The following is a 14,631-nucleotide window of genomic DNA, read 5'->3' as shown; positions in this document are numbered from 1 at the left end:
AGGTTTTAAAACCTTAGTAAAAACTCTTGGTGCAGAAGCCAATCCAAAACAAAGAACCTGAAATTCATATAAATGTCCTTTCCACATGAAACGCAAATATTTCTTAAAATCATTATTAATACTAATACTAAAATAAGCATCTGTGAGATCTATGGATGTTAGATAATCATCCCTTTGAATTACATCTAAAACAAATGATAAATGTTCTTGCTTAAAATGATGATAAGCCACAAAATTGTTTAAATTTTTTAAATTGATAACAGGCCTTGAAGACCCATCTTTCTTAGGAACTAAGAAAATATTGGAAATAAACTGGTTGTCCAATGACACAACTTCTTTAATAGCTCCCTTAGCTAATAATTTTTGGACTTCTGATGAAATTATTTCAACCTTATGTAAAGGGAAATGTATCTCATTCATAAAAGATGAACCTTGTGGCACAACATCAAATTCAATTTTATAACCATTTCTTACTGTATCTAATATCCATAGATCACTTGTAATATTTTCCCATTCGGGATAATTAAGTTCTCTCACCTTAACTATTGTCGAAAATGGTTGTTCTGGTAGAACCCTCTCTGAGAGTTGTGACCTCTTTGAGATCCTCTGTTTCCTGTCGGGAAACCTCTCCCTCTGCCCCTTAGGGAGGGGAATTGCCGTCCGCCCTGTCGGCCGACAGGGCCTCTGGAGTTTAAAGACAGATATTGGTCTCTACTATAGCTGCTTGGAGCGCTATTATTGTTAGACCTGGATCCTCTACCAAGGAATCTAGGATTAGCTATTGGAATCTTAGTGTAATCACCAAGTTCCTTCATCTGCTTCATGCAATCAGCACCAAAAAGTGATGAATCCACAGGAACATCAGAATTGCAAATTGGTTTGAACTTATCATTAAGATAAGGTCTAAGAGCTGAGCGTCTCCTCTGTGTCAGAGAAAGAAAACCATGGCCTAACAAACAAATAGAATCTGACAATAGCTTTCTAGTATTATCAACATCTAATGGCTCATTCTTGCAACAATGATTAGCCAACTGAACAATGGGGGTCAACCCCTTAACAAAGTACCTCTGGGTTTCCTGCATTTTAGAATCCACAGTGTGGGCCTGTCGAGGCAGTGCAGTCCAAATCTCCTTATTCACCCTAGGAACACAAAGGTTCTCACAATTTTCAGGCCGTAAGTATCTCTCCTCTATTAACTTTATACTATCCTGATTTGATTTTACAGACATTGCAGCATTTACAGCCTTAGAAAGACTAGAAGATATTTTAGGCCCAGTCTTCTCTTCTGTATTTAATTGTGGGATTTCCCAGGCAAAATCAAAATCATATTGTTCAACCTGTTCAACAACAGGTTGAGATACTGGTACATTAATCTCACTAAGAGGAGCCCTAAAGGCATCTGAAAACCCTAATGCTGGGTCAAAAGAAGTTTCAAAATCAACTGGGGCTGGACTATCATCAGCCCTAGCACAAACTCCAGAAGGAGGTACATATACAGGATCATCTAAGTAGTCCAGATCAAAATCATGAACTGCATCTAAGTTAGCCTCTAGTGGCAAAATTGGAGAGTTAGAGGATACAGCAGTAGGGTTCTCTACAACCTCTGCTTGATTGGAAGACCGAGAAACTGTCTCACACCTAGGGGTCCTTACAGGCTCTTTCCCACATTTATTTATAAATCCTCTAAAAAGATGAGTCAAAGTGTCAATAGACTTGCCCATAGTAGATATGCCCATCTTATCCCTCAACACTGATAACTCCTCTGGAGAAAAATCCTCAACTCTAGGAGATTTAGTAGCTTTACTAGTAGCACTAGTAGACTTAGCCTTCCTTTTGACTGGTTTAGGTGCTTTGTCACTTGTAATGGCAGTGCCTTTTATAATTCTACTAGGCTTTTTAGAGGGTTTATTCAAACTACCTCTAGTTTTCCTATTTAATTCAACATTTTTAATTTCATCAGCAACATAGAGATGCTGAAAATCATAGCCATCGGCTTCATTAGTTTCAATATCATTTTCATCATCTTGCAAAAGCAATACATCTTCATTTTCAAACTCAGCCATTGTAATTTAATAATCTGTACCTGTGCAATAAAACACGTGCTAATTCTGAAGAGTACACACGACCTTCAGTTAAAAAGAAAAACACCTGTATTTATCTACCTGTTAAACAAACAGGAGTAAATTAATAAAGTAACAAATTTGCCGTACAGCGTAGGCAAAAACTTTAATGAATAAACTTGTCATACATCGTAGACAATAATTTTTTATTTTCTTTTCATCAACACTTGTCGTACATCGTAGACAAGAAATTTTTTATTTCTAATTAACATCAACACTTGTCGTACATCGTAGACAAGAAAATTTTATTTCTAAGTTACATCAACACTTGTCGTACATCGTAGACAAGATAAATGTAATTAAATTAACTTTCCAACTTACTTATCTATAGATAACAATAAATTTACTATAAAAGAATATCAGTGAAGTGCTGTTCACTTCACACCCTCTAGAAAAATAATGACAAGTTATTATGGAACAGGTGTTTATATACTAGGGTCAAGGTCACTGGCCATCTATGGTCTGGTGGTTATAGTTTGTTTCTTTAAACAGAGTTATTACATGTTAACTTCACCCCTCACAGAGAAGTTAAGCTAATTCATTACTTGAGACCGAAAGGCGAAATATGAATAAGAATGTATATTTTAACAAAACGCATTTGACTAACAGGTCGAACAACAAATGTTCTTAAACCCTGCTGACTGCCATTGGCGATTGCCAAATAAACGGATCACCGATGTAATAAATGGAATTTTAAATTTAATACTAAACAGAAAACAATAAACTTGCGGAAAAGATGGTATACCACCAATAAAGATGCAAAGGTTTTTGTACACCATATCCTGATTTCGACAATTAATGTCTCTTCAGTGATGTTAGGAATCGAAACGGTATTTGGAAAGCCATACAATTTACCTCAATTTAGGATAGACTTGAATTTTGAGGAGTCAAAATAGGATGAACGGATCATATAAACCCGCAGGCAAATATAATTCAAGCCCAAACGAAAAATTATAAACAAGTCTAAATTGAAAAAAAAACGTTCAAACCTATGATTGCGTTGGAGAAAAACCGCAATTTTTATACATGTTGCATGCAAAACAAATATGCGGATTTCGACAATTAATGTCTCCTCAGTGATGTTAGGAATCGAAACGGTATTTGGAAAGCAATACAATTTACCTCAATTTAGGATAGACTCTTGCATTTTGAGGAGTCAAAATAGGATGAACGGATCATATAAACCCGAAGGCAAATATACTTCAAGCCCAAACGAAAAAATATAAACAAGTCTAAATTGAAAACAACGTTCAAACCTATGATTGCGTTGGATAAAAACCGCAATTTTTATACGTGTGCATGCAAAACCAATTTCTTGTTAGAAAGCCATACAATTTACCTCAATTTAGGATAGACTCTTGAATTTTGAGGAGTCAAAATAGGATGAACGGATCATATAAACCCGCAGGCAAATATAATACAAGCCCAACCGAAAAAATATAAACAAGTCTAAATTAAAAACAACGTTCAAACCTATGATTGCGTTGGATAAAAACCACAAATTTTATACGTGTGCATGCAAAACAAATTTCTTGTAAGAGGGGTATATATACAGCACAAACAACATTTTCCAAAAGACCAAAAACGTGAAAAAGTATATTTTAACAAAACGCATTTGACTAACAGGTCGAACAACAAATGTTCTTAAACCCTGCTGACTGCCATTGGCGATTGCCAAATAAACGGATCACCGATGTAATAAATGGAATTTTAAATTTAATACTAAACAGAAAACAATAAACTTGCGGAAAAGATGGTATAACACCAATAAAGGTGCAAAGGTTTTTGTACACCATATCCGGATTTCGACAATTAATGTCTCTTCAGTGATGTTAGGAATCGAAACGGTATTTGGAAAGCCATACAATTTACCTCAATTTAGGATAGACTTGAATTTTGAGGAGTCAAAATAGGATGAACGAATCATATAAATCCGAAGGCAAATATAATTCAAGCCCAAACGAAAAAATATAAACAAGTCTAAATTAAAAACAACGTTCAAACCTATGATTGCGTTGGATAAAAACCGCAATTTTTATACATGTTGCATGCAAAACAAATATGCGGATTTCGACAATTAATGTCTCCTCAGTGATGCTAGGAATCGAAACGGTATTTGGAAAGCAATACAATTTACCTCAATATAGGATAGATTCTTTCATTTTGAGGAGTCAAAATAGGATGAACGGATCATATAAACCCGAAGGCAAATATACTTCAAGCCCAAACGAAAAAATATAAACAAGTCTAAATTGAAAACAACGTTCAAACCTATGATTGCGTTGGATAAAAACCACAAATTTTATACGTGTGCATGCAAAACAAATTTCTTGTAAGAGGGATATAAATACAGCACAAACAACATTTTCCAAAAGACCAAAAACGTGAAAATGTATATTTTAACAAAACGCATTTGACTAACAGGTCGAACAACAAATGTTCTTAAACCCTGCTGACTGCCATTGGCGATTGCCAAATAAACGGATCACCGATGTAATAAATGGAATTTTAAATTTAATACTAAACAGAAAACAATAAACTTGCGGAAAAGATGGTATACCACCAATAAAGGTGCAAAGGTTTTTGTACACCATATCCGGATTTCGACAATTAATGTCTCTTCAGTGATGTTAGGAATCGAAACGGTATTTGGAAAGCCATACAATTTACCTCAATTTAGGATTGACTTGAATTTTGAGGAGTCAAAATAGGATGAACGGATCATATAAACCCGCAGGCAAATATAATTCAAGCCCAAACGAAAAATTATAAACAAGTCTAAATTGAAAAAAAAAACGTTCAAACCTATGATTGCGCTGGATAAAAACCGCAATTTTTATACGTGTGCATGCAAAACAAATTTCTTGTAGCACAAACAACATTTTCCAAAAGACCAAAAACGTGAAAATGTATATTTTAACAAAACGCATTTGACTAACAGGTCGAACAAAAAATGTTCTTAAACCCTGCTGACTGCCATTGGCGATTGCCAAATAAACGGATCACCAATGTCATAAATGGAATTTTAAATTTAATACTAAACAGAAAACAATAAACTTGCGGAAAAGATGGTATACCACCAATAAAGGTGCAAAGGTTTTTGTACACCATATCCGGATTTCGACAATTAATGTCTCTTCAGTGATGTTAGGAATCGAAACGGTATTTGGAAAGCCATACAATTTACCTCAATTTAGGATAGACTTGAATTTTGAGGAGTCAAAATAGGATGAACGGATCATATAAATCCGAAGGCAAATATAATTCAAGCCCAAACGAAAAAATATAAACAAGTCTAAATTGAAAACAACGTTCAAACCTATGATTGCGTTGGATAAAAACCGCAATTTTTATACATGTTGCATGCAAAACAAATATGCGGATTTCGACAATTAATGTCTCCTCAGTGATGTTAGGAATCGAAACGGTATTTGGAAAGCAATACAATTTACCTCAATTTAGGATAGATTCTTGCATTTTGAGGAGTCAAAATAGGATGAACGGATCATATAAACCCGAAGGCAAATATACTTCAAGCCCAAACGAAAAAATATAAACAAGTCTAAATTGAAAACAACGTTCAAACCTATGATTGCGTTGGATAAAAACCGCAATTTTTATACGTGTGCATGCAAAACCAATTTCTTGTTAGAAAGCCATACAATTTACCTCAATTTAGGATAGACTCTTGAATTTTGAGGAGTCAAAATAGAATGAACGGATCATATAAACCCGAAGGCAAATATAATACAAGCCCAAACGAAAAAATATAAACAAGTCTAAATTGAAAACAACGTTCAAACCTATGATTGCGTTGGATAAAAACCACAAATTTTATACGTGTGCATGCAAAACAAATTTCTTGTAAGAGGGATATAAATACAGCACAAACAACATTTTCCAAAAGACCAAAAACGTGAAAATGTATATTTTAACAAAACGCATTTGACTAACAGGTCGAACAACAAATGTTCTTAAACCCTGCTGACTGCCATTGGCGATTGCCAAATAAACGGATCACCGATGTAATAAATGGAATTTTAAATTTAATACTAAACAGAAAACAATAAACTTGCGGAAAAGATGGTATACCACCAATAAATGTGCAAAGGTTTTTGTACACCATATCCGGATTTCGACAATTAATGTCTCTTCAGTGATGTTAGGAATCGAAACGGTATTTGGAAAGCCATACAATTTACCTCAATTTAGGATTGATTTGAATTTTGAGGAGTCAAAATAGGATGAACGGATCATATAAACCCGCAGGCAAATATAATTCAAGCCCAAACGAAAAATTATAAACAAGTCTAAATTGAAAAAAAAAACGTTCAAACCTATGATTGCGCTGGATAAAAACCGCAATTTTTATACGTGTGCATGCAAAACAAATTTCTTGTAGCACAAACAACATTTTCCAAAAGACCAAAAACGTGAAAATGTATATTTTAACAAAACGCATTTGACTAACAGGTCGAACAAAAAATGTTCTTAAACCCTGCTGACTGCCATTGGCGATTGCCAAATAAACGGATCACCAATGTCATAAATGGAATTTTAAATTTAATACTAAACAGAAAACAATAAACTTGCGGAAAAGATGGTATACCACCAATAAAGGTGCAAAGGTTTTTGTACACCATATCCGGATTTCGATAATTAATGTCTCTTCAGTGATGTTAGGAATCGAAACGGTATTTGGAAAGCCATACAATTTACCTCAATTTAGGATAGACTTGAATTTTGAGGAGTCAAAATAGGATGAACGGATCATATAAACCCGCAGGCAAATATAATTCAAGCCCAAACGAAAAATTATAAACAAGTCTTAATTGAAAAAAAAACGTTCAAACCTATGATTGCGCTGGATAAAAACCGCAATTTTTATACGTGTGCATGCAAAACAAATTTCTTGTAGCACAAACAACATTTTCCAAAAGACCAAAAACGTGAAAATGTATATTTTAACAAAACGCATTTGACTAACAGGTCGAACAAAAAATGTTCTTAAACCCTGCTGACTGCCATTGGCGATTGCCAAATAAACGGATCACCAATGTCATAAATGGAATTTTAAATTTAATACTAAACAGAAAACAATAAACTTGCGGAAAAGATGGTATACCACCAATAAAGGTGCAAAGGTTTTTGTACACCATATCCGGATTTCGACAATTAATGTCTCTTCAGTGATGTTAGGAATCAAAACGGTATTTGGAAAGCCATACAATTTACCTCAATTTAGGATAGACTTGAATTTTGAGGAGTCAAAATAGGATGAACGGATCATATAAAAACAAATGTTCCTAAACCCTGCTGACTGCCATTGGCGATTGCAAAATAAACGGATCACCGATGTAATAAATGGAATTTTAAATTTAATACTAAACAGAAAACAATAAACTTGCGGAAAAGATGGTATACCACCACTAAAGGTGCAAAGGTTTTTGTACACCATATCCGGATTTCGATAATTAATGTCTCTTCAGTGATGTTAGGAATCGAAACGGTATTTGGAAAAAAATATAAACAAGTCTAAATTGAAAACAACGTTCAAACCTATGATTGCGTTGGATAAAAACCGCAATTTTTATACATGTTGCATGCAAAACAAATATGCGGATTTCGACAATTAATGTCTCCTCAGTGATGTTAGGAATCGAAACGGTATTTGGAAAGCAATACAATTTACCTCAATTTAGGATAGATTCTTGCATTTTGAGGAGTCAAAATAGGATGAACGGATCATATAAACCCGAAGGCAAATATACTTCAAGCCCAAACGAAAAAATATAAACAAGTCTAAATTGAAAACAACGTTCAAACCTATGATTGCGTTGGATAAAAACCGCAATTTTTATACGTGTGCATGCAAAACCAATTTCTTGTTAGAAAGCCATACAATTTACCTCAATTTAGGATAGACTCTTGAATTTTGAGGAGTCAAAATAGAATGAACGGATCATATAAACCCGAAGGCAAATATAATACAAGCCCAAACGAAAAAATATAAACAAGTCTAAATTGAAAACAACGTTTAAACCTATGATTGCGTTGGATAAAAACCACAAATTTTATACGTGTGCATGCAAAACAAATTTCTTGTAAGAGGGATATAAATACAGCACAAACAACATTTTCCAAAAGACCAAAAACGTGAAAATGTATATTTTAACAAAACGCATTTGACTAACAGGTCGAACAACAAATGTTCTTAAACCCTGCTGACTGCCATTGGCGATTGCAAAATAAACGGATCACCGATGTAATAAATGGAATTTTAAATTTAATACTAAACAGAAAACAATAAACTTGCGGAAAAGATGGTATACCACCACTAAAGGTGCAAAGGTTTTTGTACACCATATCCGGATTTCGATAATTAATGTCTCTTCAGTGATGTTAGGAATCGAAACGGTATTTGGAAAGCCATACAATTTACCTCAATTTAGGATAGACTTGAATTTTGAGGAGTCAAAATAGGATGAACGGATCATATAAACCCGAAGGCAAATATAATTCAAGCCCAAACGAAAAATTATAAACAAGTCTTAATTGAAAAAAAAACGTTCAAACCTATGATTGCGCTGGATAAAAACCGCAATTTTTATATGTGTGCATGCAAAACAAATTTCTTGTAGCACAAACAACATTTTCCAAAAGACCAAAAACGTGAAAATGTATATTTTAACAAAACGCATTTGACTAACAGGTCGAACAAAAAATGTTCTTAAACCCTGCTGACTGCCATTGGCGATTGCCAAATAAACGGATCACCAATGTCATAAATGGAATTTTAAATTTAATACTAAACAGAAAACAATAAACTTGCGGAAAAGATGGTATACCACCAATAAAGGTGCAAAGGTTTTTGTACACCATATCCGGATTTCGATAATTAATGTCTCTTCAGTGATGTTAGGAATCGAAACGGTATTTGGAAAGCCATACAATTTACCTCAATTTAGGATAGACTTGAATTTTGAGGAGTCAAAATAGGATGAACGGATCATATAAATCCGAAGGCAAATATAATTCAAGCCCAAACGAAAAATTATAAACAAGTCTAAATTGAAAAAAAAACGTTCAAACCTATGATTGCGCTGGATAAAAACCGCAATTTATATACGTGTGCATGCAAAACAAATTTCTTGTAGCACAAACAACATTTTCCAAAAGACCAAAAACGTGAAAATGTATATTTTAACAAAACGCATTTGACTAACAGGTCGAACAACAAATGTTCTTAAACCCTGCTGACTGCCATTGGCGATTGCCAAATAAACGAATCACCGATGTAATAAATGGAATTTTAAATTTAATACTAAACAGAAAACAATAAACTTGCGGAAAAGATGGTATACCACCAATAAAGGTGCAAAGGTTTTTGTACACCATATCCGGATTTCGACAATTAATGTCTCTTCAGTGATGTTAGGAATCGAAACGGTATTTGGAAAGCCATACAATTTTTCTCAATTTAGGATTGACTTGAATTTTGCGGAGTCAAAATAGGATGAACGGATCATATAAACCCGCAGGCAAATATAATTCAAGCCCAAACGAAAAATTATAAACAAGTCTAAATTGAAAAAAAAACGTTCAAACCTATGATTGCGCTGGATAAAAACCGCAATTTTTATACGTGTGCATGCAAAACAAATTTCTTGTAGCACAAACAACATTTTCCAAAAGACCAAAAACGTGAAAATGTATATTTTAACAAAACGCATTTGACTAACAGGTCGAACAAAAAATGTTCTTAAACCCTGCTGACTGCCATTGGCGATTGCCAAATAAACGGATCACCAATGTCATAAATGGAATTTTAAATTTAATACTAAACAGAAAACAATAAACTTGCGGAAAAGATGGTATACCACCAATAAAGGTGCAAAGGTTTTTGTACACCATATCCGGATTTCGACAATTAATGTCTCTTCAGTGATGTTAGGAATCAAAACGGTATTTGGAAAGCCATACAATTTACCTCAATTTAGGATAGACTTGAATTTTGAGGAGTCAAAATAGGATGAACGGATCATATAAATCCGAAGGCAAATATAATTCAAGCCCAAACGAAAAAATATAAACAAGTCTAAATTGAAAACAACGTTCAAACCTATGATTGCGTTGGATAAAAACCGCAATTTTTATACATGTTGCATGCAAAACAAATATGCGGATTTCGACAATTAATGTCTCCTCAGTGATGTTAGGAATCGAAACGGTATTTGGAAAGCAATACAATTTATCTCAATTTAGGATAGATTCTTGCATTTTGAGGAGTCAAAATAGGATGAACGGATCATATAAACCCGAAGGCAAATATACTTCAAGCCCAAACGAAAAAATATAAACAAGTCTAAATTGAAAACAACGTTCAAACCTATGATTGCGTTGGATAAAAACCGCAATTTTTATACGTGTGCATGCAAAACCAATTTCTTGTTAGAAAGCCATACAATTTACCTCAATTTAGGATAGACTCTTGAATTTTGAGGAGTCAAAATAGAATGAACGGATCATATAAACCCGAAGGCAAATATAATACAAGCCCAAACGAAAAAATATAAACAAGTCTAAATTGAAAACAACGTTCAAACCTATGATTGCGTTGGATAAAAACCACAAATTTTATACGTGTGCATGCAAAACAAATTTCTTGTAAGAGGGATATAAATACAGCACAAACAACATTTTCCAAAAGACCAAAAACGTGAAAATGTATATTTTAACAAAGCGCAATTGACTAACAGATCGAACAACAAATGTTCTTAAACCCTGCTGACTGCCATTGGCGATTGCCAAATAAACGGATCACCGATGTAATAAATGGAATTTTAAATTTAATACTAAACAGAAAACAATAAACTTGCGGAAAAGATGGTATACCACCAATAAAGGTGCAAAGGTTTTTGTACACCATATCCGGATTTCGACAATTAATGTCTCTTCAGTGATGTTAGGAATCGAAACGGTATTTGGAAAGCCATACAATTTACCTCAATTTAGGATAGACTTGAATTTTGAGGAGTCAAAATAGGATGAACGGATCATATAAACCCGCAGGCAAATATAATTCAAGCCCAAACGAAAAATTATAAACAAGTCTAAATTGAAAAAAAAACGTTCAAACCTATGATTGCGCTGGATAAAAACCGCAATTTTTATACGTGTGCATGCAAAACAAATTTCTTGTAGCACAAACAACATTTTCCAAAAGACCAAAAACGTGGAAATGTATATTTTAACAAAACGCATTTGACTAACAGGTCGAACAAAAAATGTTCTTAAACCCTGCTGACTGCCATTGGCGATTGCCAAATAAACAGATCACCAATGTCATAAATGGAATTTTAAATTTAATACTAAACAGAAAACAATAAACTTGCGGAAAAGATGGTATACCACCAATAAAGGTGCAAAGGTTTTTGTACACCATATCCGGATTTCGACAATTAATGTCTCTTCAGTGATGTTAGGAATCGAAACGGTATTTGGAAAGCCATACAATTTACCTCAATTTAGGATAGACTTGAATTTTGAGGAGTCAAAATAGGATGAACGGATCATATAAATCCGAAGGCAAATATAATTCAAGCCCAAACGAAAAATTATAAACAAGTCTTAATTGAAAAAAAACCGTTCAAACCTATGATTGCGCTGGATAAAAACCGCAATTTTTATACGTGTGCATGCAAAACAAATTTCTTGTAGCACAAACAACATTTTCCAAAAGACCAAAAACGTTAAAATGTATATTTTAACAAAACGCATTTGACTAACAGGTCGAACAACAAATGTTCTTAAACCCTGCTGACTGCCATTGGCGATTGCCAAATAAACGGATCACCGATGTAATAAATGGAATTTTAAATTTAATACTAAACAGAAAACAATAAACTTGCGGAAAAGATGGTATACCACCAATAAAGGTGCAAAGGTTTTTGTACACCATATCCGGATTTCGACAATTAATGTCTCTTCAGTGATGTTAGGAATCGAAACGGTATTTGGAAAGCCATACAATTTACCTCAATTTAGGATAGACTTGAATTTTGAGGAGTCAAAATAGGATGAACGGATCATATAAATCCGAAGGCAAATATAATTCAAGCCCAAACGAAAAAATATAAACAAGTCTAAATTGAAAACAACGTTCAAACCTATGATTGCGTTGGATAAAAACCGCAATTTTTATACATGTTGCATGCAAAACAAATATGCGGATTTCGACAATTAATGTCTCCTCAGTGATGTTAGGAATCGAAACGGTATTTGGAAAGCAATACAATTTACCTCAATTTAGGATAGATTCTTGCATTTTGAGGAGTCAAAATAGGATGAACGGATCATATAAACCCGAAGGCAAATATACTTCAAGCCCAAACGAAAAAATATAAACAAGTCTAAATTGAAAACAACGTTCAAACCTATGATTGCGTTGGATAAAAACCGCAATTTTTATACGTGTGCATGCAAAACCAATTTCTTGTTAGAAAGCCATACAATTTACCTCAATTTAGGATAGACTCTTGAATTTTGAGGAGTCAAAATAGAATGAACGGATCATATAAACCCGAAGGCAAATATAATACAAGCCCAAACGAAAAAATATAAACAAGTCTAAATTGAAAACAACGTTCAAACCTATGATTGCGTTGGATAAAAACCACAAATTTTATACGTGTGCATGCAAAACAAATTTCTTGTAAGAGGGATATAAATACAGCACAAACAACATTTTCCAAAAGACCAAAAACGTGAAAATGTATATTTTAACAAAACGCATTTGACTAACAGGTCGAACAACAAATGTTCTTAAACCCTGCTGACTGCCATTGGCGATTGCCAAATAAACGGATCACCGATGTAATAAATGGAATTTTAAATTTAATACTAAACAGAAAACAATAAACTTGCGGAAAAGATGGTATACCACCAATAAAGGTGCAAAGGTTTTTGTACACCATATCCGGATTTCGACAATAAATGTCTCTTCAGTGATGTTAGGAATCGAAACGGTATTTGAAAAGCCATACAATTTACCTCAATTTAGGATTGACTTGAATTTTGAGGAGTCAAAATAGGATGAACGGATCATATAAACCCGCAGGCAAATATAATTCAAGCCCAAACGAAAAATTATAAACAAGTCTAAATTGAAAAAAAAAACGTTCAAACCTATGATTGCGCTGGATAAAAACCGCAATTTTTATACGTGTGCATGCAAAACAAATTTCTTGTAGCACAAACAACATTTTCCAAAAGACCAAAAACGTGAAAATGTATATTTTAACAAAACGCGTTTGACTAACAGGTCGAACAAAAAATGTTCTTAAACCCTGCTGACTGCCATTGGCGATTGCCAAATAAACAGATCACCAATGTCATAAATGGAATTTTAAATTTAATACTAAACAGAAAACAATAAACTTGCGGAAAAGATGGTATACCACCAATAAAGGTACAAAAGTTTTTGTACACCATATCCGGATTTCGACAATTAATGTCTCTTCAGTGATGTTAGGAATCGAAACGATATTTGGAAAGCCATACAATTTACCTCAATTTAGGATAGACTTGAATTTTGAGGAGTCAAAATAGGATGAACGGATCATATAAATCCGAAGGCAAATATAATTCAAGCCCAAACGAAAAAATATAAACAAGTCTAAATTGAAAACAACGTTCAAACCTATGATTGCGTTGGATAAAAACCGCAATTTTTATACATGTTGCATGCAAAACAAATATGCGGATTTCGACAATTAATGTCTCCTCAGTGATGTTAGGAATCGAAACGGTATTTGGAAAGCAATACAATTTACCTCAATTTAGGATAGATTCTTGCATTTTGAGGAGTCAAAATAGGATGAACGGATCATATAAACCCGAAGGCAAATATACTTCAAGCCCAAACGAAAAAATATAAACAAGTCTAAATTGAAAACAACGTTCAAACCTATGATTGCGTTGGATAAAAACCGCAATTTTTATACGTGTGCATGCAAAACCAATTTCTTGTTAGAAAGCCATACAATTTACCTCAATTTAGGATAGACTCTTGAATTTTGAGGAGTCAAAATAGAATGAACGGATCATATAAACCCGAAGGCAAATATAATACAAGCCCAAACGAAAAAATATAAACAAGTCTAAATTGAAAACAACGTTCAAACCTATGATTGCGTTGGATAAAAACCACAAATTTTATACGTGTGCATGCAAAACAAATTTCTTGTAAGAGGGATATAAATACAGCACAAACAACATTTTCCAAAAGACCAAAAACGTGAAAATGTATATTTTAATAAAACGCATTTGACTAACAGGTCGAACAACAAATGTTCTTAAACCCTGCTGACTGCCATTGGCGATTGCCAAATAAACGGATCACCGATGTAATAAATGGAATTTTAAATTTAATACTAAACAGAAAACAATAAACTTGCGGAAAAGATGGTATACCACCAATAAAGGTGCAAAGGTTTTTGTACACCATATC

At 33.7% G+C, this 14,631-nt stretch overlaps 1 protein-coding gene across 1 annotated transcript; it reads right to left on the bottom strand.

The window, feature by feature from the left end:
- Positions 1–468: 468 nt before the first annotated feature.
- On the bottom strand, positions 469–2,063 carry LOC127722290 (uncharacterized). Its single transcript, XM_052229181.1, has one exon. It carries the CDS (start codon positions 2,061–2,063, stop codon positions 543–545), a length of 1,521 nt encoding a protein of 506 aa, XP_052085141.1. The 3' UTR covers positions 469–542.
- Positions 2,064–14,631: the final 12,568 nt, after the last annotated feature.

The sequence above is a fragment of the Mytilus californianus genome, unplaced genomic scaffold (genome assembly GCF_021869535.1).
Source record: "Mytilus californianus isolate M0D057914Y unplaced genomic scaffold, xbMytCali1.0.p SCAF_12, whole genome shotgun sequence".
Classification (NCBI taxonomy): domain Eukaryota; kingdom Metazoa; phylum Mollusca; class Bivalvia; order Mytilida; family Mytilidae; genus Mytilus; species Mytilus californianus.
This window is presented reverse-complemented; position numbering and strand designations above follow the sequence as displayed.